Raw genomic sequence first — 25,848 nt, 5'->3', positions numbered from 1 at the left:
TCCTTTCAAAGTTATTAATAAATAATAAAAAAAAGCTAAACTCAAGTCAATGACTGCTACATAAATCAAAATCAAGGTTTTTATTTGAACATTTTACACATTACAATTATGTACAAAAGACAAAAATAAAATTATAAAACAAAATAAACCTGTATAGTCCCAAGACCATTTACAAATAGTCCAAAAAGCCTTTACAAAAATATATTACACAGATTGGCATTTCAGTAACTCGGGACAAACAATGAGATTTACAACTGGGCACTTGAAGATACTCAATAAAGGGCTAAAGCCTGACTTCTGTGGCTGAAAGGACCAGTGCAAGATATCCTTAACTTACTTGAGCGGTAAATTCCCTTTAAAAAATGCAAACAAATTAATAACATTTTATAATTGCAGCATATACATATTTCAAAGCAACACTGATATTAGTAGACTTAAAAATGACAAACTATTGACAAAATGTACAAGTTTACATTCTTCCGTTGTTCGTAAGAACCTGGGCCCATATCCACAAAGCATTTTAGAGGAGTTGATCTATGATCTTATTCATTATCATCCAAAAGGACAAACTGATCTTAGATCAGTACTCCTACTCTGATATGCTTTGTGGATATGGGCCCTGGTTTCAACATGAGCGACAAGGGCTCAACACACATTAATTCAGTTGTCAACACATATAGCGCATGTATAAATAGACTGAGTAAATGTACTTGAAACATTCCTTAACCAATAAAATCTTGTCTGAAGTAATAAAGCACAGAATCGCATCCATATTTTCCTCCCCTATTTAGGAGCCCAATGTTACTTTGAGATTATTCTGTCAAATGAAAGCCGTTTTACAAATGTAATAAATTATTAGTGGTTGGGTGATAGTCCTTCAAAAGTCAGGCACCAGTGGCCATGCTTCAGATTCAGACCTGTGGTCACTGTTAGAGCCTCTGTCCTGGTGGGATGAGTTAGTGCACAGATAAAGTTTGTGGATCAAGCATATTTACGTGTGCGCATAATTGTCTCCAGTCATCTGCAGAACATTAAAATGTAGACAGGGTGGTCTGATCTGTGCCATCAGTTGACACTGGGCTGACCGTGCACTCTGATGCGGTACAGGCAGGTGTACTCCGGGTGACCCCAGTTGGACAGCACTCGAACCTCAATGATCTGATAGGCTTTATCATTCTCCTCCTGTGGATAGATAGCAGAAGACACTCAATTTAGACTCAAGCCATGTAAGAAGTATCAAGACCTAAAACTTTCCAAGTCACCATCTCTAATCGTACTAGAGATAAATGCCATGTGGACTACTAACATAACATCTTCCACTGGCCAATCAAGCCCCTTGAGGTAGTGTTGAAGTGTACTTACGGTGACAGGATAAGTCTGAAGCGCATCTTCATCATCCTGGTAGGTGTAGCTGCCCAGTAACTTACCCTCCTCCTGGTACTCATCATCCAGACCCTGGAAACAAGAGTACACAGTTATAAAACAGCAGAGACCCACAGCAATAAAATGTGTCAATCAGTAGTGCCTCACCAGAGCACACTCACAGTAAATGTGTGTGTGACTGACTTGAGTGTCTACTAGGTTTGCTTCTGAATGGCTGAGCCAGTAATAGCCGACATTAATGTTAATTGGGTAAGCAGGGTAGTTGAGGTTTGCATGGCTTACATAGACGGTAAACTGGCGCGGGGCACTGCTGATGGTGCCTGTTGGCGAAAGGGATTTGGGGATGTGCTCCAATGAGAAGGCAGAGGGCATGATCCTCATGGAGAGACGAATCACCAGGTAACCATGAGAACCCTGAAACGCCCAGCAGTTCCCTGGATGGACGTCAGGCTGCAGTGTAAGAGAGCTCAAGATTAAACCAGGTTATGGATGGACTACTTTTGAAAAGGTCTTCCATGTGTCGGCAAGGCAGTATCAGGAACGGAAACCCAATGTAATGAATCTAGTAAATCACGAAGAGATCATAAAACTCAGATTCATCTCATGTGGTGCGATGACTTGATTCGAACCTGTATGGCCACACGAGGAGACTGGGAGAAGTACCAGAGTGGGAGGCCAAACAGACTCATCAGTGCAGTCTTTGTCTCGTACGTCTCAGAGCAGCGAGTGCTTAGGATGCTGCCGCCTGTAGACACAGAAAAAACACACAGAGCCATTGATAGCTCATGTCACTTTCATGACTGTACAATGTCAACCACACCCATTTTACACCGAGGGCAATGTTAAAGCGAGTCATACCAGGAACTACTGTACAAAGTACAAACAGATCATTCAAATAATAGGCAGTAGAGGATTCATTATTTGTATTTATTTTTTAAAGCCTAGTCGCCACACCCCATCACAACAACTGTGAAACTTTACCGCCAGACTCCAGAGCATAGTCTACCAGGCCGGTCCGATCCTGGGAGTATAGTTTCAGAGCATTCTTCACTATCAGCTGTACATGCTGGAGGAGGAAGAAAGGAAAATAGTGGTTGGGTGAGGAAATGGAATAGTGCAGACGATCACATTGCATGAAATTATTTTCAAATCCAAAACACTCAATCTTAACTTTTTGGGTGACCCAACCAAATTCACTGAAACAAGAGTTAGAGCAGTAGATCGGTTCTATGTGCGCCATTTAAACTTAAGTTTAGTTTTTGCGTCTTTTACTTCCAGTTTTGTACACCAGCTTTAAAACAGCTGAAAATATAACCTTTTTGTTTATAGAAAATATATTTCACAGCAGTTTAAATGGTACAAGGCTTCTGTACACCAGGGATCATCAACTAAATTCAGCCACGGGTCGATTATTTTCTCAAGCGGATGGTCCGGGGGGCCAGAACAATTACAAATCATTTCTAGACTGCAAATTGACCGCAAGAAGCCCACATTTAAAAATATATATATTTGACTAAAACATAAGCATTTCAAACCTTGCTTACATATGTATATGATCACGTTGCACTCTATAATGCATGGGAATACTTAGGTTGGCCAGATAAAAACGGCCACCCGTGGTCCGCTAGTTGGCAAACACTTCTCTACACTATACTAATTAATTTAGTCAAACTGAAATTAGGCAAACTATTCCAATTTTAGCAACCGGGAAATGCTTCAGTGATTTCTTAATAAAAAAAAAAAAAGACCAATAAAAACTACAAAATTCCCCAAACCAAACCTCCTACCTCCTCAGACATCCCGGCCCCTGCGGCTCCAACAGTGTGCATCACAGTCTGAGTGACAGTCTCAGTGCTGTGGGTCTCCTGCCTGGCCCTGCTCTTCTCCAGCTGCAGGGTCACGTTCTGCAGGATGCTGAGCTCCAGGGAGGTCAGAGAGGCGTGCACATCAGCCCCGCTTACATAGCGCTCAGAGAGCCACTGCAGCAGGGACTCTGGGAGCTCCTTTTCTCCGGTTTGGGAATCTCCGACCTGCTCGCTGCGAGAGAACAGGGCCCGCAGTTCCGTCCTCACCTGGGCAGACACTTGCTCAGACACCTGCCACGACCACACAGTGAGACAGACACCATCAGACAGAGGTCTGAGAGGATTTATATAAAGAACTCCAGCAAAATCATCTCAGTACTAAATAATATTGAGTGTCTGTACAGGACCAGCTAATCAAAGGAATGGGAGAGGCCATCTGGAAAGGTACACAGGGCTCGACATTAAACTCTCGTCAGCAAGTACATTTTTAAAATAAATTGTTGGACAAGCAGATTATAGGATTTAAATTGTCCAAATGTACATGTCAAAAAAACAAATGATTTGTACAAAACCGGATGCAAAGTTTTGCTCACGGTCCTATTTCTCTCAAATTTTATACACAAATTTGTTTACATCCCTGTTAGTGATTGCCAAGACAATCCATCCACCTAATAGGTGTGGCATATCAAGAAGCTGATTAAACAGCATGATCATTACACAGGTGCAGTGTGCTGGGGACAATAAAAGGCCACTCTAAAATGTGCAGTTATTACACCCAACCGGCCTCACAACAGGAGCTTCACGTTCCTTGGTGTCCACATAACCAACAAACGATCATGGTCTAAACACACCAAGAAAGTCATGAAGAGGGCAAGAGACTGAAAAGATTTGGCATGGGTCCCCAGATCCTCAAAGTTCTACAGCATTCTGACCGGTTGCATCACCGTCTGGTATGGCAACTGCTCGGCATCCGACCACAAGGCGCTACATACAAAGAGTCATTTACACTGCTGCTACTCATTGTTTATTATCTACGCATAGTCACTTTATCCCTACATACATATACAAGTTACCACAACTAACCTGTACACCCCTGCACATTGACTCAGTACCGGTACCCCCTGTATTGCCTCATTATTGTGTTACTTGAAAACTTTTTTTAAAGTAAAGTTTTACTTTAGTTTATTTTATAAATATTTTCATAACTCTATTTTCTTAAAACTGCATTGTTGGATAAGGGCTTGTAAGTAAACATTTCACTGTAAGGTCTACACGTGGTAGTCGGCACATGTGACAAATGAAATTTGTTGAACCGCAGACCACATGTAACCACGCCAGCACAGGACCTACACATCTGGCTTCTTCACCTGCAAGATCTGAGACCAGCCACCTGGACAGCTGATGAAACTATTTCTGTCTGTAATAAAACTCATTCTGATTGGCTGGGCCTGGCTCCGAGTGGGTGGGCCTATGCCCTTCCAGGCACACCCATGGCTGCACCCCTGCCCAGTCAGGTGAAATCCATAGAAAATTGATTGATTTCCTTATATGAACGGAATTTAAAAAACGTGTTGCGTTTATATTTTTGTTCAGTACAGTTAGCTACCTCCCACACCGTAGCCATTTGATCCCTGGGTCATTGAATGAGGGAATTATTTCACAAGTATTTGGTTGTAATTGTAATGTTGCAGAGTGGCCAACCCTCATCCAGGAGAGCTACTGGGTGTGCAAACTTTTGCGCCAGCCCTGCTCGAACACAACACATTGTTAAAAACATGTATTTTTATTTTTAAACAGGACCTTGATAAACTGACTGGTATGTTTGAGCAGGGATGGATCAAAAGCCTGCACACCCAGTAGCTCTCCAGATGGAAGGTTGACGGCCCACGTGTTTTATACAGTAGCCTGTCAGTGCAGTGTTTTAATTTGTGGCGAGTTAACTGCCTTGCTCAAGGCCACAACAGCAGGAGATATACCACATTGGATAAGAGACCAGCAGCCTTCCATTGTCAATACCAGTGATAATAAGGTTATTTTGTCAAGTGGTTCCTTGTATCATTACAACCCAATTCTCAGTCACCTTTTAGGCCTATGGTGTTACAAACCAAGTGACTTGAGCTTTTGGACGTGTTAAAAATAAAAATAAAAAAGGTAATGTCAAGCCCTGGTACAATGCATGCACAGTACAGAGCAAGCTACTCACCGTTTCATGGAGTGTGTCCAGGCGGTCACACATGCCCTGGCATCCCATCACCCCCTGCAGGTCCTGCCTAATGCCCCCCAGCGTTGCCTCTAGAAGTTGCACCTCCGCCAGCAAGGCATCACGAGACTCGCTGTCCACACCCACACTGAAAGAGCACACATTGTCACGAGGAGGAATATTCAACACCACTCATGATTTTAATGAATTATTACAATCCAAAATGGTTAAGTGCTGAACTCACTTGGCTTGCACAGGAACTGGTGGCAGTGCAGGTGTAGCACTGGAAGTGTCTGCTTGCCTCCTCTGCACCTCCTGAAGACGTAAAATCAACATAACATGGATATATGACAAATACTTTTTAATAGAGCTTCTACAGTAAAGTAAGTGCATAGAATTGAGTATAGGCTCTGAGTCTATACCTCTGTCTTGGCAGTCAGTGTCTGCAGCAGCACCTCTAGCTGAGCCAGACGAGACTCTTGGCCCTGCTGCTGCACCACATACTGCTCTCCAATCTCCTGACTCTGAACAACACAGGAAGAGTAGCTGAATGAGCATACAGAGGCTAAAAAAAAGTAAAAAAGCTAACCAAGTAAGCGTACCGAATTGTATACTTGTTTACTTTTCATTACAAGCTAAATTAATATACTGGATAAAATGAATCCCTAACAATCCAACCAGGATAATCTCACCAGTTCTCTCCGCAGTGCTGCATCCTTCTCCATCCCTCTCTTCAGCAGAAGGAGTCTCTCCTCCAGCAGGCCAGACACCCACAGCCCCATGCTGTCCTTGTCCGTCTGGGTGTCCAGCTGCTCTCGTACAGACTGGTAGAGACTCAGCACCTCCCTGTGCTGGTTTTCCTGCCTTCGGCCCCCTCGCTCCACCTTCTCCCACAGTTGGGCCAGCCTCTCCTCCAACCGGGCTAGGCGCTCAGAGTCCACAGACACCAGCACACTGCCTGGCTGCTCTCATACATGGGAAGATAGAGGTCAGCTAACTGTGCAACTAGCCTCATCCATAGAATTAGATGGTCTTACGCAAGATGACAATCATAAATGGTGAATGAATACGAGCATCAATATCACTTCAACCTGTGAGACAGTTGGTGGTGGTTGAGCCATGATGGGCTGGCTGTCTTTGGTTGGTTCCAGAGGGGTCTGACTGAAGGAGTAGGCCGTCCTCCACTCAGTGATGTTAATGGCAGGCAACACAGACAGCAGGCTGGACGGACCCCAGTGCCACAGAGCTGGGAGAACCCAGAGGATGATAAATGAGACAGAAAAGGTGTCTGCAGTGGAATGCGGTTGAAATACAGTGCCTTGCGAAAGTATTCGGCCCCCTTGAAATTTGCGACCTTTTGCCACATTTCAGGCTTCAAACAAAGATATAAAACTATTTTTTTGTGAAGAATCAACAACAAGTGGGACACAATCATGAAGTGGAACGACATTTATTGGACATTTCAAACTTTAATAAATCAAAAACTGAAAAATTGGGCGTGCAAAATTATTCAGCCCCCTTAAGTTAATACTTTGTAGCGCCACCTTTTGCTGCGATTACAGCTGTAAGTCGCTTGGGGTATGTCTCTATCAGTTTTGCACATCGAGAGACTGAAATTGTTTCCCATTCCTCCTTGCAAAACAGCTCGAGCTCAGTGAGGTTGGATGGAGAGCATTTGTGAACAGCAGTTTTCAGTTCTTTCCACAGATTCTCGATTGGATTCAGGTCTGGACTTTGACTTGGCCATTCTAACACCTGGATATGTTTATTTTTGAACCATTCCATTGTAGATTTCGCTTTATGTTTTGGATCATTGTCTTGTTGGAAGACAAATCTCCGTCCCAGTCTCAGGTCTTTTGCAGACTCCATCAGGTTCTTTTCCAGAATGGTCCTGTATTTGGCTCCATCCATCTTCCCATCAATTTTAACCATCTTCCCTGTCCCTGCTGAAGAAAAGCAGGCCAAACCATGATGCTGCCACCACCATGTTTGACAGTGGGGATGGTGTGTTCAGGGTGATGAGCTGTGTTGCTTTTACGCCAAACATAACATTTTGCATTGTTGCCAAAAAGTTCAATTTTGGTTTCATCTGACCAGAGCACCTTCTTCCACATGTTTGGTGTGTCTCGCAGGTGGCTTGTGGCAAACTTTAAACGACACTTTTTATGGATATTTTTATGAAATGGCTTTCTTGCCACTCTTCCATAAAGGCCAGATTTGTGCAATATAAGACTGATTGTTGTCCTATGGACAGAGTCTCCCACCTCAGCTGTAGATCTCTGCAGTTCATCCAGAGAGATCATGGGCGTCTTGGCTGCATCTCTGATCAGTCTTCTCCTTGTATGAGCTGAAAGTCTAGAGGGACGGCCAGGTCTTGGTAGATTTGCAGTGGTCTGATACTCCTTTCATTTCAATATTATCGCTTGCACAGTGCTCCTTGGGATGTTTAAAGCTTGGGAAATCTTTTTGTATCCAAATACGGCTTAAACTTAATAAACTTCTTCACAACAGTATCTCGGACCTGCCTGGTGTGTTCCTTGTTCTTCATGATGCTCTCTGCGCTTTTAACGGACCTCTGAGACTATCACAGTGCAGGTGCATTTATACGGAGACTTGATTACACACAGGTGGATTGTATTTATCATCATTGGTCATTTAGGTCAACATTGGATCATTCAGAGATCCTCACTGAACTTCTGGAGAGAGTTTGCTGCACTGAAAGTAAAAGGGGCTGAATAATTTTGCACGCCCAATTTTACAGTTTTTGATTTGTTAAAAAAGTTTGAAATATCCAAGAAATGTCATTCCACTTCATGATTGTGTCCCACTTGTTGATTCTTCATAAAAAAATACAGTTTTATATCTTTATGTTTGAAGCCTGAAATGAGGCAAAAGGTCGCAAAGTTCAAGGGGGCCGAATACTTTTGCAAGGCACTGTATGTCAGAATAAGTGACTGCACAGTACTACGGAATATGGATAACCAGCAGCAGGGCTTCGGGGTGGACAGCAAGAGCGGTACTACTCACCCAGGAGGACAAGGAGGAATGGGAGCAGAATCAGCAGGAGTTTGAGGAGCTTGGGAAGGCACCTATGAAAAACAGGAACACCCTTGTTAGTGTGATCACATGTATCCCATCCACAAGCCTCGGGTGTTACTCCAGCAGCCCCAAGAGACTCACCGTGTCAAGACAAAGATGTTGAGGAGCGACATGACGGTGGCCAGATGATACCATCCAGTCCCCAGCCACCAGAAAGCCCCGGTCGCTGACTTCCCTGAACACACAATAAAAGAAAGCCATGGAGAGCAGATTAGTGGAAGTTCTTCAGGAGGTGGGAGGGGTAGAGGCACTTCCACACAGCACTAAAGATTAGGTAATTAAGTACATTCACCAGATGAGGTAAGTGCAAGTTACGGAGTTAGTTACAGACAGGGGCGATAGAGCAACAGTGTTCTTCTCTGTCAGCGTAGATGCAGAGTGCAGCAGAGATTTTTATTTATTTTTATATATATTTTTTTTTAGGGAGAGCCCATCTTTCGTTTAACCGCAGTACTCCATCACACTCCTGTTGACAAATTGCTCCCATTCTTGGAACAGATTTTAAAATCGAAATTTCCGCCCAGAGGGACAGAAGCAGCAGACAGATGGGGAAACACTTCTGCAGACAGCCGTTGTAGTTTCCTAGCCTAACACAGCAAATTCGAATGATGAAACGAAAATTAAATGGAACAGGTAAGAATGAGTCCCAGTATTTTGTAAGAGCCTGCAGCACCTGTTAAACCGCAAGGTTAGATTGCACTCCAAGCCACCATTCTAATAGGTTTTAAAGGTAGAAAGACACACAAGCTAGCCATGGGGAGACTAGAACTAGGAGGAAACATGCAGGCCAAGCAGAGGTTTATCCGGAGGTTGAGAGGCTGGTTAAACACGGTAAGAGTGTGGAGTTATTTGAAACATGGAAAAATGGTGACCTGGGGACACGGCTGCCAACCAGAGAACAGACAGCATCCTCCTCATCACGGACCGCACAGCTGAGCCTGCCTTCTGCCCCGCCCACAACACACTGGAGCCTGGGGACCAACCAAGTAACAAAAAACAAGGGACTAAAAAGGTTGAACTGGATTCATTCATTTCAAGTGTATGAGGATAGGCCAGAGTTTGATCGCTTAATAGGTAACCTGAGTAAGCAGTGGCAAGCCACAGTTCCCCCAACACATGGTGTGACCGGCAGACCCGTGATGAGGATTGGACAATGCGCGTCTCCACGCGCTGCTTCCCTTTACAGTCGTCACCTGTTATCGTAAGCAGTGTGGATGAGCAGCAAAAGGATGACATTGTTGAGAGACTTAAGAAAATTATAAAAACATCAGAAGGGCTGACATTTCTGCTAACAAAGAAACCTAACACAAGTAAATGGCAGATGTGTGTAGCCACAAAGAGTGAGTGAAAGGCTAAGAGGAAGCTCTCTTTACATCTCTGGGTTGCCCAGTGACAGAAGCACTCAGCTACAGCACAAGATGTAGGCTACTCACTAACTACACCAATCACCTTTAAAAAGAAAATACACATACATATATAGTAGTACATGTCAAAGTCAACAAAAATGTCAAAGTCAGTTACACTTACAAAGAGCACCATTCAGATTCATGCGTTTCCCCTCAGTCCCCAACTCATTTACATTCATGCTTCCGCAGTAGCTGGCGTGAGCTACAACCAATAAGAAAGAAATCAAATAAAACAACTAAATAGACAAACTTCAAAAACATCCCTCTTTCCCTTCACCGGAGCTGAGGAACATAGTGAGTCGAGAGCATTTGCATGTCACCAGGGCAACAGCTAAAGCAGCCCATTTGTTTGGAAGAGAAACAGAGGGTGAAATCTGTGTGGTCAAAGTGAAAACACCAGAATATAAAAAGGTAGTGTGATGTAAAAAGGAGTGAAAGGTGTAGGCAGGATAAACTGTGGTAGTGTCAGCCTCTCTCCCCCTAGAAAAAGAGAAAGAAAAAAAGAAAGAGGGAGAAGAGTCAGAAGTAGGTGACAAGGAGTGTGAGTTCAGGTTAATCAGTGAAAGCCACCATGATCATTCACACAGCATCTGCAACCTCCAGAGTCAGTGCAGGTTCAGTACAGTGCAGCAGGAAAAGACTCATTCACCATTATCTATTCAAAAACAGAGTCAAAGCAAGAGTGAAATTAAGAATTGGTGCACTGCAAGCAACAAGATTCCTGAAATCAAGTGTCAAGTATTGACCCACGCAAATCACACACAACACCCGCCTTGTGGAAGCCCAGATGCCACAAAAAAAGTGTTAGCCTCTAAAAAAAAAAAGCAGTGGAATACCTCCATTAACCACTTTTCTGCCCACACTGCCCATCTTCAGCACAGCAGCCTGTATGAGCAGAGTCACTACACACACAGTGAAGGCAGCTGCCCTCCTGCTATGGTTCAGACAGGTGTCTAAAGCTGACCACAGGACACCTAAAGAGAAAGAGCGTATTTTTTTTATATATTTTTTTTTTAAAGGAACGACCCAGATGACATGATTATGTTAAGCTTCAGCAACATGCTTTATCAGATTTATTGGCAGCCTGCACGAGCCCCCCCCCATCTATAAACAGTGAATTATCTGATATAGTCATTCATAACACAAAAAAAGTGGGAAGCTGCCAGGCAGATGTGTGAGGAATAGAGAGGAAATGTTGGCGCTGTAAAGACATCAAGAGGCAGAGCCGGCGCAGAGCCTGATACCTGTGCCCTCTTTACGTGACCTCAGCAGCACACTCTGTAAGAGCAGTGAGAAGACGGACGCCACAGAGGCTGCTGCCCTCCTGCTCATGCGCACACAGGTGTCCGAGAAGGACACCAGCACACCTGAATCAAATCAAGTCAACTTAGTTGAAAATGCACTTTACATAATCACAACATGTCAAAATGTTAAGAAATGCCAAAACTCACACATCTACACTGTATGATATTCCTTCAAAACGAAAATGGGAAGGCAAAACTCACACTCCCAGGTACAACGCACGTTTTAAGGACATACACGTTATAGTACATCTGTGGCTGCCTCGCTCACCCGTCCTGTGCTTGCGGCTTTTGTCCCTGGCGTAGATGGTGGAGGGAGGTGAGGCGGCGGGGGCTGTCAGGGCCTGCTTGTTGGTGGCAGAGCGGGCTGCAGTTGAGGAGTGCTTGGAGTAGGCGGTGAGCGCGTCATTTCTGTCCAGGTGGATCGTGCGGTCCTTACAGAAGCTTCCGTTGACCATGGAGGTCTGGGTCTGTGCCGAGTTAATGTCTCCGTTGGCCTCACACATACTGTCTGTCATGGTCCGCTCTAAGAAACACAGATTTGATCATAAAAAATATATTTTTTTTAAAAAGCCCATTGTAAAGGAATCCATTCAAGACACAGGCTGATGTTGCAGACAGTACAAGTAACTTATTGATAAGTTCCTTTTAAAAATTACCTTTGAGTTCAGAGTCTTCATCCAAGCCCCAGAATCCTTCGACCAGCGTGCGCTCCTGGATACACGATTTGTCCAGCATGGAGGAGAGCAGGGAGGCGTCGCTGGCGGCCACGCTGTGCAGGCTGCTGTTGTGCTGCTGGGAGCCATGCTGGCTCTTAAGGGGTGTGGTGAGGAGCAGAGACTGGGAGCAGGAGACAGAGTGCTGCTGAGACCTCCTGCTCTTCAACGCCCTGGGAGAGAACAGACAGTCAGATTAGACATAGAAAACCCTGGATGTAACATTTTCTGGGCCCAAATCAATTGAAGGAACCACAGGGCGACCTACAACATCGCTTACTTGGAATCTCTGCGACTGGCTCCTCCTGCACTGAAGGAGGCGCTGTGGTACATGTGGTTGAGAGAAGAGTCCAAGCTGTCGTCGCCATAGAGACCAGTGGTGGAGTGCAGACGCAGGCTCCGCCGAGACATCCTGGGAGACTCTAAGACGGGCGTGATCCTGTGCTCCTTCTCAAAGTCCAGGGCTGTTGTAGAGTAGCTGGAGCTGAGCAACACAAGGAAGAGAAGATGGGAGGAATGCATTAGATTAGAATAAAAAAAGTTGCAGTCTCTAATCAGTGATTCAATCGATTGGCAATGCCCTTCGGTTTTCATTGTCCTTGGTGTCTTGAAAAGGGCACTTCTTCAAATGTACTACCATATTATGTAGCCTATACATCACACATAAATATTAAAGTAGAGCCTATGATCCAACTTCCTTCACAGTTAATATACAAAAACAGGGAAGGTGCAATTGGTCCCCAATGGCAGAAAACATTGTACTGTCAGCACAATGATTAAACTGAGGCTGCCATTGTATTCCCCTGTCCAGTGTCGAACAGTATGCCAAAATTCCTGTACACTAGAACATGGAAAAACAGTTTGGTACTCGAATTTGTTACTTTCAGTACTTCTGTAAATTGTGTGTCGCAGCCAATGTCCCCCACGGAACGCACCGTGCCTGCTCCACTCAATGCAAGCATGCAATCGGAGTCTGGGCGGCATCATGTTAGCTCCCTCATGCTGCACAGAACTTAACACACATGAATATTTGAGACACTACACGTAACATTTTTGAAACTGAGCAAAACAACGAATGTTCATACAGGCTAGAACACTTTACAATGCAAGACGATACCGGTAGCTTCCAGCTAGGCTAACTTTCCTTGCTAGCATCATGAAGTTAATTGCATCAATTCACTACCCTAGTACCTTTGTGAAACGCAAAATATGCTGATTGCCACCAAAAACATGAATTTGCTTAAAATCTCTCCCTCACTCCTTTCCCTCTCCCCCAAAGGGCTCCAACAGGCAGCACCCCTCTTCGCTTGTGAATGAAAGCATTACAGGTTAAGAGATTCTGCACACTTTTATAAAATAAGCTACTTCTATGCAAATGTTGTTCAGTACAATAAAATAAGTCCCACATGGAAGTGAAGCAGATTCATGGGGCTACAGAGGACGTCAGCCAAAACAAGCTCAATAAGTCAACGCATGCAAACACTCCTACTGAATATGAAGTCACCTGTATTGTGAATAGACCGAGGCTACATCCTGATATGCCCAGTTTATCAAATGGAGATGTACCATTCCAATAAATGAATGCCATTATGTGAAGTAGTGACATTGGTAAAACAGTCAAATTGATTGTGTAATTGGTTTATTAATGCATACATGGCTGTCACGTAAAATATTTTACTAAAAAGATGCCCCAACGATTGAACAGAGGAGTAGCTGGATCAAGCACCATTCTGTGTCTGGGTCAAGTACTATTCTCTGACTTCGGATAATATGCCTTGGTATTGAGTATTAACATCAACTTTTTTTCCCCAATTACATTTTATTCAACATTCTGGCTTGTAGCACTTGTTCAGATGATATGTTCCAAACAAAACGGCATCATCTCAGACTGTAACCAGGTTGGCATCAGTCTAATTTATTAGGCAATGCCCAACTTAACCTTGCAAAAAAAAAAAACTGCTGCCACCTCTCAAGGAACAACTCTGTCCGGCACTCACATTGTTGGACTTTGGAACCGTTTCAAAATCTGTACTTGCGACAGATAAGATCATAAGGCTAACTGAAGTCCAAGTCGGGAATAGCTAGCACAGTATAACAACTTTCCAAAACAATGCATGACAGGCTATTACAGCCTGAAACCTAATCCCTATGAAAACACACACACACCCTTCAAGGTGAGCACATAGCAAGCAGGGTCACTCCTATCTAAACATAGCCAAGTGCACACACACAAAGAAGGTAATGAAAAAGAAATGAGGATGATACACACAGGTCTGTCCAACCCCAGCTCTCCAGAGTCCACCCCTCGTCACCGTCGCTCATCCCAGGGAAATAAACCCACGGATAAACATCATGAACACCCACACAGACACTCCACACACTATCCTGCGAGCCAGGAGAGCTCAGGCAACCTAACACTACTTCACTTACTGTATGTAGCCTAGGCTACACTTCACTTCCTGTAGCCAGGGACAGACGAGCCACTTACCTACTCAACAACCCCCCCCCCCCCCCCCTCCGTGAAACAATGACACCAATCCTTACATTATGCATTTTAAACTGACATGGGAGGTCAGTTTTTAAGTGCAACTGACTGTACAAAAGGAGGAAGAGAAGGGAGACCTGCTACAAAAGAGACATGAGTCCCTGAACTTTTCTATAAACTAATGTTGGTAATCCATAAACAAAGGACTAGCGGGGCTCTTTCCTACATAAAAATAAACTCACCCTGCCCTCTGGTTCTCCCACTGAGTCTTCCATCACTCGCTAAAATCGGGGGTAGGGAACTAGATTTAGCTACAGGCCGATATTTGGCAGAGCGGATAGTCGGGGGCTGGAACATAATTATAAATTGTACACTGCAAATTGACCACAACTAAGCCCAAAAAGAGATGATTTTAGAAAATAACAATTTATACCTTGATTACATTGAGACACGATCACATATTTACATTTGAGTCATTTAGCAGACTCTTACCCACAGCGACTTACAGAAGCAATTAGGGTTAAGTGCCTTGCTCAAGGGCACAGATTTTTCACCTAGTCTCGTGGATTCGAACCAGCGACCTTTTGTTTACTAACCCAACGCTCTTAACCACTACCTGTCTGTATGGGTCTTTATTTGTGGGAATACTTGGCTAACAGATTTCCTAAATGAAACTCGTTTTTAGCTGAATTCCTGGTGATTTGCCATGTTTTTACCAAAAACAAAACATTTTACTAAATCAATGTCATCTTTTTGTGCAAAAAACCTTGCAGTCAATGTAAAACAATTTAATTAAAAAAAAACACTTGAGACAGTTTTGGACCACCAGTTGCTAACACCTGAGCTAAATAAAGCCTCTCCAGGATTACACAGGGCCTTGGCAGAGCCAATTATGTGCTTTCCTCTGCCTGGCCTGCTGCTCCTCCTGCCAGTGTGCTCTAGGCCCTTGCGTGGGACAGCGGTGTGTCCTCAGCAGAGATCCCGGGCAATCCCACCCAAATTCCCAGGCTGGGGTCTGGGCAAGGGGAGCCAGGCCCAGGACAGCTTCAGTGAGACCAGGCCAATGGGTGCAGCAGTCGCTCTTCCTCTCACTAACACACAAAAGGACAAGACAGGAGTCTATCACGGTTCTTACCAATCTGCTGCTGCACACTAACTGGTTTGTTTCAGTTCAGACAAAACTATCACGACATGCGACTTCATTCCAAAACATACAGTGATAAGTCAATGCTAGGTAAAGCTCCACCTTATCTCAGTTCACGATAACACCCACCCGTAGCACATGTTCCAGCAGGTATATCTCACTGATCAAAGCCAACACCTCATTTGGCCACCTTTCCTTCCAGTTCTCTGCTGCCAGTAACTGGAACGAATTGCAAAAATAAATAAAAATCGCTGAAGTCAGACTTATTTCTCTCAACAACTTTAAACATCTGCTATCTGAGCAGCTAACCGATCGCTGCAGCTGTACATAGTCCATCTGTAAATAGCCCACCCAATCTACCTATCTGATCCCCATACTGTTTTTATTTTACTTTTCTGCTCTTTTGTACACCAGTATCTCTACTTGCACAACATCATCTGCTCATTTATCACTCCAGTGTTAATCTGCTAAATTGAAATTATTCGCTCCTATGGCCTATTTATTGCCTACCTCCTCATGACTTTCTTTTTTTAATACGGTGTCATTGACTTGTTTATTGTTTACTCCATGTGTAACTGTGTTGTCTGTGTCACACTGCTTTGCTTTATCTTGGTCAGGTCGCAGTTGCAAATGAGAACTTGTTCTCAGCTAGCCTACCTGGTTAAATAAAGGTGAAATAAATCAAATAAAAAATAAAAAAAGAATCAATGGCAACAGAAAGAGAAATTCCTATGTAGACAGAACTCAATACCATTCTTGATTGTCTATCACCATCTTAGTGTTAATCAATAGTCCATTAAGGCCAACTCCAGGAAATCTGTGACTGTCAAATCTTTGCCTGTTGACCGACAACATCTCACAAATTGTCAAACACTCCAGCCACCCAAGCAGAGCGAACAGTCTGACTACAGCACAGCAAGCGGTACAGGAGCGCCAAGTCTGGGAACAAAAGGCACCTGAACAGCTTCTACCCCCAAGCCTTAAGACTGCTGAACAGTTAATCAAATGGCTACTCAGACCATTTACATTGACCCCTTTTATTAATTTCATTGTTTTGCACCGACTCCCTTACAAATCACTAGCCTCTACCCATACATACTACACTGACACACACTGCTACTCTGTTTACAATATATCCTGATTGCCTAGTCACTGATACACCGTGGTGCAAAATACTTCAAGGTACCCCCAAAAATGTTGTAGTATCTGCACTTTACGACCCTATATTTGACAACTTTATTACATCCCTAATGAAAAACATACTTTGCATTTTCCCTGACTCCCAAAGGTACAAGCTACATTTTGAATGCTTAGCAGGACAGGAAAATGGTCCAATTCACACACTCAAGAGAAGATCCCTGGTCATCCCTACTGCCTCTAATCTGTCAGATTTACTAAACACAAAATGCTTGGTCTGTAGATGTTGAAATGTGCCCCATGCTATCCACAATTGTATTAAATATATTTAAAAAAAATAAAAAGCCATCTGGTTTGCTTAATAAGGAGTTAAATGATTTACACTTGTACTTTTAGTACTGAAGTATATATTAGCGATTACATTTACTTTTGATAGTACATTCTTAAAAAAACAAATAGTTTTAGACTTCTACTCAAGTAGTATTTTACTGGGTGACTTTCACTGAAGTAATTTTCTATTAAGGTATGTTGACTTTTACTCTAGTATGAGAATTGGGTACCTTTCCAGCACTGAATGTGTATACTGTATTACCCAGTACCCCTGCACATTGACTCGGTACTGCTACTCCTTGTATATTGCCTCATGTTTACTGTGTTACCATTTCCTTTTTTATTTAACTCTGCATTGTTGGGGATGGGCTCGTAACTAAGCATTAACCTGTAAATAATATACCCGTTGTATTCAGCACATGACCAATACATTTTGATCTGACAAGCTCCATCCTGATTAAAGACTGTGCAAACAATCATGTTTCATGAGCAGGGATCAGCAAACACAATAAGATAGCAACAGCCAGAGATCTTTGCTTATCACTTTCTTACAGAAACGCAGATCTATGCTGCATCAAGCAAGCCTACTTACAAGCTATACGCCTAAGTACACATCTGGAGACTAACTATTTGCTCAAGAGTTGTGCAGCCAGGTTAATCAATCAAGCCAAACACTGACCAGCCAATCCCACAATAAAATGTACTCTAGAAGGAAAAGACACTAGAACCTGTTGCTACACAGACAGTATAATTTCCTTACTATTTGTCAGACTAGGGAGCAGCAGATTATCACCGAACCTGGTCACTGAAATATTCCCCACAATTGCACTCCCTCTCACTATGACTTTTAGGTCAGACATACAACAGCATTACCCCCTATAACTACTGTCTGTGGTATGTAGGTCTGACCCATTTAGTCGACTGGTCGATTGTCTGGTCAATAAGCTACTGGTCGACCGAGATTGCTTTAGGTCGGGCAGTAGCAATTGTTTTAAAAACAATTCCACTCAAAAGTTGACACCTACTCATTTAAGGGTTTTTCCTTTTTTTTTTTTTTACTATTTTTCAACATTGTAGAACAGTGAAATCAAAACTATGAAAAAACATAGTACCCAAAAAGAAGTGTTAAATCAAAATACATTTTAGATTCTTCAAAGCAGCCACCCTTTGCCTTGACTGCTTTGCACACTTGGCATTCTCTCAAGCAGCTTCATGAGGAAGTCAACTGGATTGCATTTCAATTAACAGGTGTGCCTTGTTAAAAGTTAAGAAAATAAATCTAAGGCATTAGAGCCAATCAGTGTTGTGACAAGGTAGGGGTGGTATACAGAAGATGGTATTTTACCAAATAGGGCTAAGTCCAAGAATATCTAAAATAATAAGAGAAATGACAGTCCATCATTACTTTAAGACATGAAGGCCAGTCAATCTGGAAAACTTCAAGAACTTTGAATGTGTCTTCAAGTGCAGTCGCAAATACCATCAAGCACTATGAAACTGGCTCTCATTCAGACCACACATTTTCTTACGTTACAGCCTTATTCTAAAATTGATTAAATAATTTCCCAATAATGTAGTTCAGAAATTTTTGCTAATGTGTAAATTTCTTTAAAAAAAAAAAAAAGAAGAATTTAAGTAGGATCCACATTAGCTGTTGCAAAAGCAGCAGCTACTCTTCCTGGGGTCCACACAAAACATAATACAAAACATCAATAGACAAGAACAGCTCAAGGACAGAATGACAAACTCAGCAACAAAAAGAAACGTGCTCACTGTCATTCCTGTTTATTTTCAGCAAACGTGTAAATATTTGTATGAACATAAGAGTCAACAGAAACTGAACAAGTTCCACAGACATGTGACTAACAGAAATTGATATCATCAATATCTGATGTGGCCACCAGCTGCGTTAAGTACCGCACCAGATTTGCCAGTTCTTGCGGTGAGATGTTACCCCCTCTTCCAACAAGGCACTTGCAAGTTACCAGACATTTCTGGGGGGGGGGGGGGGGGGCAAATGCAAATCAGACCATCACCCCCGGTGAGACAAAACCACAACTCCGAAAGCTACTTTTTGCCAGTCCTGTCTGGTCCAGCGACGGTGGGTTTGTGCCCATAGGCGACATTGTTGCCGGTGATGTCTGGTGAGGACCTGCCTGACAACAGGTCTAAAAGCCCTCAGTCCAGCCTCTCTCAGCCTATTGCGGACAGTCTGAGCACTGGAGGAGGTGTGTGTTCCTGGTGTAACAATGTTTTTGCCATCCTGTACCTGTCCAGCAGGTGTGATGTTCGGATATAACGATCCTGAGCAGGTGTTGTTACACGTGGTCTGCCACTGCGAGGACGATTAGCTCTCCGTCCTGTCTCCCTGTAGCGCTGTCTTAGGAGTCTCACAGTACAGACATTGCAAATTATTGCCCTGGCCACATACGCAGTCCTCATGCCTCCTTGCAGCATGTCTAAGGCACGTTCACGCAGAATAAATGCAGTGAGATAAACCATAAACAATTAATGAACATGCACCTGCGGATCGGTCCTTAAGACACTAACAGCTTACAGATGGTAGGCAATTAAGGTCACAGTTATGAAAACTCAGGACCCTAGTAATCTTTCTTTTGGTGTTTTTCAGTCAGTAGAAAGGCCTTAAGTGTCCTGAGTTTTCATAACTGTGACCTTAATTGCCTACCACCTGTAAGCTGTTAGTGTCTTAAGGACCAATCCGCAGGTGCATGTTCATTAATTGTTTATGGTTCATTGAACAAGCATGGAAAACAGTGTTTAAAGCCTTTACAATGAAGAACTCTGAAGTTTTGGATTTTTACAAATTATCTTTGAAAGACCGGGTCCGTCACTCAGTACTTTGTTGAAGCACCTTTGGCAGCCTCGAGTCTTCTGGGTATGACGCTACAAGCTTGGCACACCTGTATTTGGGGAGTTTCTTCCAGTCTTCTATGCAGATCTTCTCAAGCTCGGTCAGGTTGGAAGGGGGTGTGTCACTGCACAGCTATTTTCAGATCTCTGGAGATGTTCAAATCGGGTTTAAGTCCTGGCTCTGGTTGGGCCAGTCAAAGAGATTCAGAAACTTTTCCCGAAGCCACGCCTGCATTGTATTGGTAGTTGTCCTGATGGAAGGGGTAAGTAAGAGTTCCAGAGAGCTCTGGAGCAGGTTTTCATCAAGGATCTTCGTACTTTGCGCTGTTCATCTTTACCTTGATCCTGAGTAGTCTCCCAGTCCCTGCCCCTGAAAAACATCCCCACAGCATGATGCTGCCACCACCATGCTTCACCGTAGGAATGGTGCCAGGTTTCCACCAGATGTGATGCCTGGCATTCAGGCCAAAGAGTTCAATCTTGATTTCATCAGACCGAAGAATCTTGTTTCTCATGGTCTGAGACACCTTTAGGTGCCTTTTGGCAAACTCCAAACGGGCTGTCATGTGCCTTTTACTGATGAGTGGCTACAGTCTGGCCACTCTACCATAAAGGCGTGATTGGTGGATTGCTGCAGAGATGGGAGAACCTTCCAAAAGGACAACCATCTCCACAGAGGAACTCCGGAGCGCTATCAGAGTGACCATGGGGTTCTTGGTCCCCTCCCTGACCAAGACCTTTCTCCCCCGGTTGCTCAGTTTGGCTGAGGGGGGCAGCTTTAAGAAGAGTCTTGGTGGTTCCAAACTGCTGCCATTTAAGGATGGAGGCCAGTGTTCTTGGAGACCTTCAAAGTTGCAGAAATGTTTTGGTTCCCTTCCCCAGATCCGAGCTCTACGGACAATTCCTTCGACCTCATGGCTTGGTTTTTGCTCTGACATGTACCGTCAACTGTGGGAACTCATATAGACCGGTGTCTATTCAAATAATGTCCAAATCAATTTAAAATTGCCACCGGTGAAATCCAATGAAATTGTAGAAACATCTCAAGGATGAGAAATGGAAACAGGATGCACCGGAGCTCAATTTCGAGTCTCATAGCAAAGGGTATGAATACTAAACAAGGTAATTCTGTTACTTTAATACATTTGCCAAAAATTTAAAAAATATGCTTTCACTTTGTCATTATGGGGCAGTGTGTGCAGATTGAGGGGGAAATAATTTTATCCATTTTAGAATAAGGCTGTAACGTAACAAAATGTGGAAAAAGGGTCAGAATATTCCCCGAATGCAGTAAAGCATCCTTGTATAACCACAGTCGAGCTGTAGGCCTAAGAGCACATCCAGTTTAGCCTTAATACTGTAACTTACTTAGGCCTATATTTCAACACTTCTATAGGCTACTGTAGCAATCATAAATTTGTTGATGTCATCACAGCATATGAGTCATTCATGATTTGAAATGCAATCAACCATTTTTGTTTTAAAATACAATAAAGCAAGCCTTGTATAATTAGCTTAAACAAATAAACCGTTCCATTTCGGAAATTCGATTCACGAATGAATGTGACCGTTTAGTCTTTGCTGTAATAAAGGCTTAGTTTTAAGTTACTCTGGTATGCTTATAGTTAATTTGGTATCGTTTACAATTGTTCCAAACAGTCAGAAAAATTATATTGTAGTCTATACAGCACCTGTTTGACACACAATATGCACACAGCACTTACCTTCTTTTTCTTGATCCCCAGTATTTTCCACAGCTAGTCAGATGTCCCACACATCTGACTCTCCCTTTACCTCCTGAGCAACCTGTAAATATTTCGGCACTAAACTGAACGAGACGCACCTCAAAACGACACATAAAACCTCACATAATTCTGCCCAAAAACACTCTCTCAACCAGTGGCACATGGGCTTTTTAGGTGAGCGCAGATGCCACCCTTGGATAAGCAGTGTCCACTTCGTCAATAGCGCAAATTTTTTTGCTTGTCCAGTTCCAGAGTGCCTCTCGAAGGCCGCTGTGAGAGAGAGATCTCTGCTGCGCTCCAATGTTTAGTAAAAAAAAAATTTAAAAAAAAATCATGTAGCAGATATACAATATGGTAGAAAGAGTATGTGGCCTTTTCTGTAGCCTACAGGCTGGAGATAAAATGTAACACAATGTAACGAGACGGACACTTTTTACATCATGCACATTTCTCAATTTCAAATCAGCTAACCTAAAAATGGCACTCAAGCAAAAAATGACCCGTCATGTTAAGCAACATAACATAAAAATACTTTTGCATTTCCCGCTGTGTAAACACATTGCAAATAGGCTTGCGATAACTCCTGAAAGTTGGGTAGCAGATATTCAGAGCATAAATAGCCAAATTGATTTGTCACAGGAATCAGGACTAATAAAGCCAATGCAATGGCCTGTTTTACAAATGGATGGGAATTCATAAAAATCAATTTCAGGCTGACATGGTAGCCCTAGTAAGCATAAGCCGACGTCTTTTGGAAGTCTAATTTTTTTTACCTGTCTGGAAGTCATTTTACAAACGGTAGGCCTTCCACATAGATAGGAATTCAGAAAATTAAATTTCAGGCAACACCTCAGTAAGCACGGACCAATGCAGACTTATTGTTTTGAAGCAGTTGCGGACCGGCCTTGATTGCCACATACATTGTCTATGTACTAGACCAAATATTGATGTTTATAAATTGGAACAGCCTTGAGTTGGTCCGAACAGACATCTATAAAATTACTTTCATTCTAAACCAAAAAATGAGCCCGATTTCAATATCTAAAATACATATTGGCAACATCAGGGAAATAAGTATTTAACTCATTTTGCTTACTGGGACTATTCTAGTTTTGCGGGGACAGCATTTTTTAGTCTTGACTATGGCAGCAGAACGGCAAAGACGGCTATAGTTCAAGCCCTAGTTTGCCCTATTCGGACGGGATATGTGTTGTTTTTTTTAACCCCCCTTTTCATGGTATCCAATTGGTAGTAGCTACTATCTTGTCTCATCGCTACAACTCCCGTACGGGCTCGGGAGAAACGAAGGTTGAAAGTCATGCGTCCGCCGATACACAACCCAACCAAGCCGCACTGCTTCTTAACACAGCGCGCATCCTCCCGGTCGCGGCCGGTTAAGGCAGAGTCTGGGCGCGAACCCAGTCTCTGGAGGCACAGCTGGCGCTGCAGTACAACGCCCTTAACCACTGCGCCACCCAGGAGGCCTCGGACGGGATAAGTTTTCATGTGGAATGCAATTATGTGCACAAAACCACCACATCTGTAATTTTAGTCCCGTCCGAATCTGCCATGTCAGTCATTTTTAAATGGCAGGAATGTAACAATTCTAGGCAGAATAACTTCGTTTTTTGGCCAACTCCAATGTCCTCTGATAATACTAGTCCCGTGTGAATTGACATCCCTGTGTTTTAAGAGAAATGTTGGCATTTGACAAGTGTTTCTCTCAGTTTGTGCAAGAAAACAATAACTGATTCTATAAAAGTAAGTAAGTGCTGCATATAAACTATATGAACGGCCTACATGTAGCCCATCAACTTTCACAATGAATGATTTTGTTTAGGCGTATGAATGGAATATTGCCAAATGCATCAGTAACCTCCAGGCTTCCTAACTTTCAATTTACAAAAAAATACAAAGACGTAAACTACAGGGGGCAGTTTGAGAAAGACGAATCCAGTCCGAATCCTCTTCTGGAATAATAAATCACATAACCAACATTCTCTAGTAATACTACTCCCGTGCGAATGGGTCTTTGGTCACGTGCATACAATGCATACCTGTGTCAGGTAAAGAGGGTTTGAGGGTTGAGGGAATGTTTCTCCTTAACAAGACACATAGGATGTGCCAATATAAACCTTTAAAAAAAATTAATAAAAAATTAAGAGATTCTAAAATTGACCAATCAAAAGTTGGGGACAGCCCTAGTAGTATGTAAATCTACCATTTAGAGGCAAGTGAAATTAAAACCTTTCCGTTTTATTAGCGAAGCTAGACCAAACGCAACTGCAAAGAACAGAGAAAATATATAGGAGCACTTGTCTATCAGGCTTGTGTGTTCTAAGAGCAGATGGTGAAATAAAATGGCTAATATTGTCACATCACATGCAACAGCTCCAACATCTACACCCTCTCTCTGAGTCACACATAACAGACACACCCAGTCAAAGAACAAACCAGTGGGTCTGTGACACATATCCGCTTTGCACTTCTCTTTTTCAGAACGGGGAACATTGCCAAATACACGTGGAGAGGTTCCATAATACTATATAAAACACAGCTCAGAATGAGAGCTGGAATCTCTGAATAAAATCATTCAACTACCCTAAATCGTGACATTTATTTTGTTAGAAGGCTAAAATTTTTGCCAGAAAGAGCAATCCTGGAAAACCACTTGGGCTACAGTTACTCAAATAACATTTCAAATCAAAATTAACATCTGAGAAACATATGCAATGCAAGTCCTACCAGTGTGATTTGTTGAAACAAGCCCTTGATCAAAGCAAACACATCTAGGGTATTTGACACAAAAAAGCCAATTTATGCTCACCATCGACTAAACCAGTGGTTCCCAAACTGTGGGGCTCTACCCGCTCGACCCCCCCCCAAAAAATAAAATACTCAGTCCAGCTTTAAAAAAAAGAATAATAAAAAAAGAATAATCATACTCTTGAAAGTTGTAATAGAATGCACAAGGTGCACTTTTCAAAATTGAGTAGTGTATCAATTTGTCATTGCATACCTTAGAGCTATTTATAACTTTGGCTCAACTAGCCCGGATCAACTAGCCCATATCAGCTAACGTTTTGTTATTTAAGTTTAACCCATAGATATTGTTGCCACTTAAATAGCACATGAATACGCATTAGATATGGCAAAATGTATTGAATTGCAAGAAAAATAGCTTTAAAACTGAAAAATGTTCTTAGCACACCATGACAAAATGTGTAGAATTATAGGAAATAAGCTTTAACCTGAAATTCTTTCAACCAATAAGAGGGGTGTGAACAGTTTGTCATGAACAATGCTATAGAAAAAGACGTGATGCAGGCACAAGCTGTTCCAATGCTGGAAGGGGGGCCACGAGTGAAGAGGTTTTGGAACTCCTCCATTAAAATGGAAAGTTATTGAAATCATTCAGGACATCCCTCTTTCAGGGCCTTGAGACTGGCGGCTTTGCACACTCACCTGTGAGAGTAGGTATAGCCAGTGTTCCCTGGGGGTGGGGCGCGTGAGTTCACTTTTGAATGGTCCATGCCTGTCCAGCCTCCAATTTCTCAGTAATGAGACTGCAAGAGCCAAACCATGAGACTTTTACAACCCAGTAGTACATATTCACCCCATCAATTCAAACAATACTATGAGCTCCTAACTAACAAAGGTAGCAGTTAAATTAGTAGAAATATTTTTTTTAGGATTAACTGCTTACCCCAAAACCAATTTCTGCTTAATAACTCGCCTCAGAAACTAGATATTTTGCTGCATCATGACAGGATCCATTTTCTAATGGCAATTAAGTATATGGCTGTGCAATAGTAGCCTTGGAGTTTACTCAAGTCACACCCAGACAGTGTGATTAGAGGGCTGGGTGGGACCTGTACTACTCGGAACCACAGACATCCGGCGGCCATTAGTTGTCCAGAAATACATGGTAAGAACACAGACCCATTTTAAAGACGTAATAAGCAATCCTCATCTTTACACGTACATAAACATCTCTCCATACAAAATAACAATGAGAATATTTGTAGAACTCTGCCCCAAACATTAAAAAAAGTTTTATCGTCACATACACCGAATAATGCAGTTTAATGTGTCGTTTTACAGGGTCAGCCATAGTAGTTCGGCGCCCCTTGGAGCAAATTAGGGTTAAATCAATTCCTTTATTTTTTGGCATCCTATCGGCTTGGGTATTCGAACCAAATACCTTTCGGTTACTGGCTCTAACC

General features: G+C 42.8%; 1 protein-coding gene across 50 annotated transcripts in view; it reads right to left on the bottom strand.

The window, feature by feature from the left end:
* Positions 1–65: 65 nt before the first annotated feature.
* Positions 66–25,848, bottom strand: part of LOC110499024 (SUN domain-containing protein 1) — a 27,091-nt gene continuing 1,308 nt past the window's right edge. For 2 of the 50 annotated variants that reach the window (XM_021575839.3, XM_021575837.3), the window contains exons 2-23: positions 25,088–25,188; positions 12,191–12,394; positions 11,854–12,083; positions 11,466–11,720; positions 11,138–11,260; positions 10,730–10,867; positions 10,015–10,095; positions 9,567–9,680; positions 9,360–9,458; positions 8,569–8,662; positions 8,416–8,477; positions 6,480–6,634; positions 6,081–6,350; positions 5,811–5,912; positions 5,633–5,703; positions 5,392–5,536; positions 3,171–3,479; positions 2,365–2,449; positions 2,013–2,128; positions 1,666–1,833; positions 1,363–1,455; positions 66–1,182 (exon numbers count right to left, since the gene is read on the bottom strand). In XM_021575839.3, coding sequence (XP_021431514.3) covers positions 1,066–1,182; positions 1,363–1,455; positions 1,666–1,833; positions 2,013–2,128; positions 2,365–2,449; positions 3,171–3,479; positions 5,392–5,536; positions 5,633–5,703; positions 5,811–5,912; positions 6,081–6,350; positions 6,480–6,634; positions 8,416–8,477; positions 8,569–8,662; positions 9,360–9,458; positions 9,567–9,680; positions 10,015–10,095; positions 10,730–10,867; positions 11,138–11,260; positions 11,466–11,720; positions 11,854–12,083; positions 12,191–12,394; positions 25,088–25,155 — 3,099 coding nt within the window. In that variant the 5' untranslated portion in view covers positions 25,156–25,188 and the 3' untranslated portion in view covers positions 66–1,065. Of the gene's footprint in view, positions 1,183–1,362; positions 1,456–1,665; positions 1,834–2,012; positions 2,129–2,364; positions 2,450–3,170; positions 3,480–5,391; positions 5,537–5,632; positions 5,704–5,810; positions 5,913–6,080; positions 6,351–6,479; positions 6,635–8,415; positions 8,478–8,568; positions 8,663–9,359; positions 9,681–10,014; positions 10,096–10,729; positions 10,868–11,137; positions 11,261–11,465; positions 11,721–11,853; positions 12,084–12,190; positions 12,395–14,179; positions 14,374–21,601; positions 21,684–25,087; positions 25,189–25,328; positions 25,478–25,848 lie in introns of those variants that run through there. The other 48 variants (XM_090212460.1, XM_090212458.1, XM_021575847.3 and 45 more) reach the window with 35 other exon arrangements.

This window comes from Oncorhynchus mykiss, chromosome 20 (genome assembly GCF_057628025.1).
Source record: "Oncorhynchus mykiss isolate SJ-2025 chromosome 20, ASM5762802v1, whole genome shotgun sequence".
NCBI lineage: Eukaryota > Metazoa > Chordata > Actinopteri > Salmoniformes > Salmonidae > Oncorhynchus > Oncorhynchus mykiss.
Note: the sequence above shows the minus strand (reverse complement) of the source record. Positions and strands in the feature narration are given on the sequence as shown.